Below are 5000 nucleotides of genomic sequence, written 5' to 3'. Positions count from 1 at the left end.
GGGCGGGGCGTTGTAGTGACGTCACGGCGGGGGCTGGCGCTGACATTTTCCAAAACAAAGCGACTGAAATATAAAAGCAAATGGCTGCCGTGTAAATCTGAGACAGTTTGAGCTCAATAAAGGTTATAAATCAGCTTCATGGCTCTTACTGTCAATATTTGGTTCATATTTCAAATCATTTGACTTTTTTACGCAGAATTACTTCTGACATTAAACTTTGATGAGGTCCAAGTTTTATGTTATATTTCACATTTAAAAACTCATTAAACTGCAGCAGTGAAGTATTCAACACAAATACGTTGTCACCAATATCTACTATTGAAGATGTTAGAGTATTGATCCATTCCAACGCTAAACGTGTTTCTCTTCCTCTGCTTTATTTAGTTGTAAGGTCCCTCATCATGTAACATCTGAATGAACCCTTAAACACATCTGACCCAATCTACACCCTCCTGCTGTAAACCGCCTCTCTGCTCAGATGGAGGATCAGCTGACGTCACTCAGAGCTCCTCACACTGCTGCAGGCTTTATTCAACATGAGAAACATATTAAAGTAACGAAAGAAATCATTTTTGTTGGACTTTATGTATTGAATGATGAGAAAATCTATAACGTCTGAATTTAAAACTCTAACATGCTATGATTGTGTTAGCAGTTGATCATTTACAGGCTCGTTTCCATGAATACACACATAAGAACAAAGAGAGAACCTGATCTGGATTATCTGTAATCTGCTGTTAATCTGCCCCTCCCCCTCCCTTGGCCCCGCCCCCCGGCCTGGTCCAGCTCCTTCTGGCTCGCCCGCTCCGTGGCTCCGTGGCTCTGTGGCTCTGTGAGGACGTGGAGCTGCTGACATGGTGGCCGGGTCCCCTGGATGGTTCCTGGTGTTGCCGTGGCGACGGGCGGGCGGCTCAGAGCCCCTTCCTGAGGGCTGGGGGGCTCTGCTGTCCTGTGGAGCTGCTGTGGGCCTCGCTCTGATCTGTAAGAGTCACTGCTTATTCCTGATCCAAACATGATTGATTATTGATCACTGACAGACAGACAGGAAGCTCTGCTGCTTCATTAGAGGGAAGTCATTGGAGAAACAAATGAAGCTGAATGTGTCTGTAAACAAAGATGTCATTATCAGTACTTGTGTTGATTGATAAGTAATGACCCTGAGCATGATAAGGTAAAGTTCTTTCCTTCAACATGATGGACCTGATGGCTGCTCCAGGAGCCACATGACCAGCCGTTAGTCTCCATCCATACATACCAGCCGCCTGGAGCGGCGCCGGCAGCTGATTGGTCCAAAAGTGTGACGTCATTCCAATAACAGCATTCAGGCCTCAGGTGCCGAGTCTGGGAGACTGAACATCACCACTGAGGTCTGACTACTCTGACACTCTGTGCGTGTGTGTGTGTGCCTGTGTGTGTGTGTGTAGGCATGGGGGTGCTCAGGCGGTGGATCGCGGGCGGAGTGTGTCGCTGCTCTGTGCGTCTGGACGGACACACAGTGTTGATCACCGGAGCAAACACCGGCATCGGCAAGGAGACGAGCCGAGACATGGCACGCAGAGGTGTGTGTGTGTGTGGGGGCCCTGAAGAAGAGTGTGGTGACATCATCATGGGTCAGAGGTCACAGGCAATCTCAGCCAATTAAAGGGCCTAATGGTCCCTGTCGGAGAGGCGTGTGCGTGTGGTCACATGGGTGTGTTTGTGTGTGTGTGTGTGTTTGTGTTGTTGTAGGGGCCCGGGTGGTGATGGCGTGCAGAGATCTGAGGCGTGCCGAGGAAGCGGCAGAGGAGATCCGTCGCTCGACAGGAAATGGAAACGTGGTGATCAGACACCTGGACCTGGCGTCGCTCTACTCTGTACGACAGTTTGCCAAAGAGTTCCTGGACAGTGAAGACAGACTGGACATCCTCATCAACAACGCTGGTCTGTACCTGTCTGTCTGCACCCTCCTGTCTCTCTGTCTCCCTCACTGGCTCTGTCTGTCTCTCAGGGGTGATGATGTGTCCTAAGTGGCTCACAGAGGACGGCTTTGAGACGCAACTTGCCGTCAATCATTTGGGCCACTTCCTGCTGACCAATCTGCTGCTGCCGAAGCTGAAGAGCTCCGCCCCCAGCCGGGTCGTCAATGTGTCATCCATCGCCCACAAGGGAGGTACGACCTTTGACCTTTAAAGCCCAAGCTTCAGTACCTTTCCTCATCATGAGTGCAAACAGAAATGAGCACAGATCAGAGTGAGGTTGGACAAACAGATCCTCTTCTCCATGTAAACGTTTTCAGACTGTGACTGGTTTCCTGCCAGAGACGCAGGATGGTGTTGATTGTGTGCAGGTGTGTCAGTCGGTGTCAGTCGGTGTCAGTCAGAACCGGCCGGCCCGTAAGCACGTGCTGATCTGTGCTCAGTGTGTGTGTGTGTGTGTGTGTGTGTCCAGGTCACATCGCCCTGGACGACCTGTTCTTCAGCAGGAGGCCCTACAGCCCTCTGGCCAGCTACAGGCAGAGCAAACTGGCCAACGTTCTGTTCTCCCTCCAGCTGCACCGCCGCCTGTCAGGTCAGCACCACCCTCACTGCATCACACTGAGAGTGTGAGCAGCCTGCAGAGCTTCACGTGTGTGTGTCCCTCAGGTTCAGGCGTGTCCTCCTTCAGTCTGCACCCCGGGGTGATCCGCACCGAGCTGGGGCGCCATGTGGAGGGCTGGTTCCCCCTGCTGGGGGCGCTGCTGAGCCTGCCCTCCCTGATGCTCATGAAGACGCCCAGCCAGGGCTGCCAGACCAGCGTGTACTGCGCCGTGACGCCGGGCCTGGAGAACCAATCAGGACGATACTTCAGGTGGGGGCGGGGCCAGTAAAAGTCCATCTTTGATGATTGTGGTCAAAGTTTCTGGTTTCACTTTGAGCTGAAACAAACACGACACATGATGTTACCGCTTAAGTCTCTGTTAGCATGAAGACAAAATAAATACTTTAGTTAAAACAAATCAGTGAGAAAAATGAATCCGTTTAGGCCACGCCCATTTAGATTTTCACCTCTGCTATAAATCTGATCCTGCCTTATTTGGCTCATAACATTTCGATCTGCTTCTTGTGTGTGTGTGCGTGTGTGTGTGCGTGTGTGTGTGTGTGTGTGTGTGTGCGTGTGTGTGTGTGTGCGTGTGTGTGCGTGTGTGTGTGTGTGTGTGTGTGTGTGTGTGTGTGTAGTGACTGTGCACAGAAGCAGCCAGCTCCTGAGGGGCGGGACAATGAGATGGCGACGAGGCTTTGGGAGGAAAGCGCACGATTGGTGGGATTAAAAGTCATGGACTGACCTCTGACCTCTGACCCATTGCTTGAAAAGTTCTGAGCTGAGCGTCATAGACTTGATGTGGTGAAACCATTAAATGTTGCTGGTGATCAAGTTGTGTGTGTGTGCCTTCTTTCATCACCACGGCAACGTGTTGGGCCTGAGTAAGGAGAGTTTCAGTGGGGATCAGGTGAATCAGTGTGTAGCTCACAGCATCAGACCTGTGTGTGTGTGTGCGTGTGCGTGTGCGTGAGTGTGTGAGTGTGTGTGTGCTCTCTGTGTCAGATAAAGAGCATTACAGTGTTGTCGTTGTTGTTGTTGTTGTTGAGCACCTTTATGATAATCTGCTGATCAGTCTGACCCACATCAGCTGATCCTGATTACTGATGCTGATCCTGTGCCAGATCTGACTGACTGACTCTGAATATGAGACGGATTAAGGTCGATACTTTAGATGTAATATGACATCATTCATTTAGAAAGAACAACAAACTGATGATTAAAGTTCACTGCCCACTACTCACCTACTAACAGAACCTGTCTGTAAACTGAGCTACAATATGGAGAACAATAGAAAATGAATCTGACAGAGGAAGATGAAGATGCTGCTGCTGCTGATGATAATGATGCTGAGGATGATGATGAGGTCACGTGTGTCCTGAAGATATCAGACCTCCAGAATCATCACAGCCTGTGCAGTGATTGTGGAGTCAGTGTGTCACTCTGCTCTGAGACTGTAGGAGGCGCTGTCGGGCTGCCGGGGAGCCGCTGAGCAGCAGGGAGTCCTGCGGGGGAGGAGCAACTGGACACCGACGCTCTTCGCGGCTGCAGGCCGATCACAGCACTCCGATCCAGGCTGGCAGCACAGACACACACCGGGAGCTCCGCACTCAGCGAGGCCGGCAGCGAGCAGCGAGCAGCGGCGGAGGCTCCGCGCCTCCCGCCGGGACTCTGAGTCGCTTTGTGCCGCTCCGGTGTCTCCGCTCTTATTGTGCTCAGATAACGGAGCTCCGGTTACCGTGAGCGGCTTCAGCGCGGCTCCGGTGACGGCAGCTTGACAGGCGGCAGGATGAAGAAGAACTCCGGGAAACGGGTGAGTGAGCGCGGGTCTTTGCCGGTACCGGCGGTCCGGACCGGCGGGTCTCAGCCCGGTAACGAGCAGCGCGACGAACAAAGCCGCAAGAGCGCCCCAGCGCTTTTATTCTGAAGGAAACGGCTGTCCCGCTAACTTGCTAGTAGAACCCACTTCCGCACTTCAAAATAAGGGCGTCGCTGACGGTACGCGTTGTTTTAAAGGGTTAATTTGAAATACAGCAAAGAGTCAAAAGAGAAGATGTAAGAGTGCAGAAGAAGAAGAAGAAGCTCGGGCTCGGTCAGGAGTGAAACAGCGCCGTCATGGTTAATCAGCTTAGCGGCTCTGGTTTCAGTCGGATTATTACATAAATCTGTTTACATCTCAGCAACTTCACTGCTGAGGGTTGATTTGGACCGCAATTCGTCCTGTCGGTATTATTGGGCAGTGCTCTTGTAATAGTGCTGATAATATAATATAATAGTATATAACATAACATAACGTAATGTAAGATCAAATCTGCAGTCCTGATGTTTGTTATGTTCCAAACATCTGACTGAGCTCAAAGAGTATAACAGGGTTATGACCTCACAGCTCAGTGAGTCACAAGAGTCTCAATGAGCCCACATGGATCCAGAACAGCAGCACAAAG

The 5000-nt window shown here is 51.1% G+C and overlaps 2 protein-coding genes across 2 annotated transcripts in view; both read left to right on the top strand.

Annotated features, from left to right (window-relative positions):
- The first annotated feature begins 797 nt into the window (after window positions 1–797).
- Window positions 798–3300, top strand: crdhl (cone RDH-like). Its single transcript, XM_076140080.1, has 7 exons — window positions 798–981; window positions 1425–1559; window positions 1729–1920; window positions 1988–2149; window positions 2428–2547; window positions 2622–2826; window positions 3195–3300. The coding sequence occupies exons 1-7, from the start codon at window positions 855–857 to the stop codon at window positions 3298–3300; spliced, it is 1047 nt and encodes a 348-aa protein (XP_075996195.1). The 5' UTR covers window positions 798–854.
- A 792-nt stretch (window positions 3301–4092) lies between these two features.
- The window catches only part of plekho1b (pleckstrin homology domain containing, family O member 1b), an 8292-nt gene continuing 7384 nt past the window's right edge, over window positions 4093–5000 (top strand). Inside the window, exon 1 of the mRNA XM_076140092.1 lies at window positions 4093–4369. Within this exon, the coding sequence (XP_075996207.1) occupies window positions 4346–4369 (24 nt within the window). The 5' untranslated portion in view covers window positions 4093–4345. The remainder of the gene's footprint in view (window positions 4370–5000) is intronic.

The sequence above is a fragment of the Genypterus blacodes genome, unplaced genomic scaffold, assembly GCF_046128005.1.
Source record: "Genypterus blacodes isolate CSIRO-AG114 ecotype Tasmania unplaced genomic scaffold, CSIRO-AGI_Gbla_v1 ptg000514l_1, whole genome shotgun sequence".
Classification (NCBI taxonomy): domain Eukaryota; kingdom Metazoa; phylum Chordata; class Actinopteri; order Ophidiiformes; family Ophidiidae; genus Genypterus; species Genypterus blacodes.
This window is presented reverse-complemented; position numbering and strand designations above follow the sequence as displayed.

Coding starts and splice junctions, on each gene's coding strand:
- crdhl (XM_076140080.1), top strand. CDS start 855: ATGGTGGCCGGGTCCCCTGGATGGTTCCTGGTGTTGCCGTGGCGACGG. Junction 1,560..1,728: donor CCGAGACATGGCACGCAGAG/GTGTGTGTGTGT, acceptor GTGTTGTTGTAG/GGGCCCGGGTGGTGATGGCG. Junction 1,921..1,987: donor CATCCTCATCAACAACGCTG/GTCTGTACCTGT, acceptor TCTGTCTCTCAG/GGGTGATGATGTGTCCTAAG.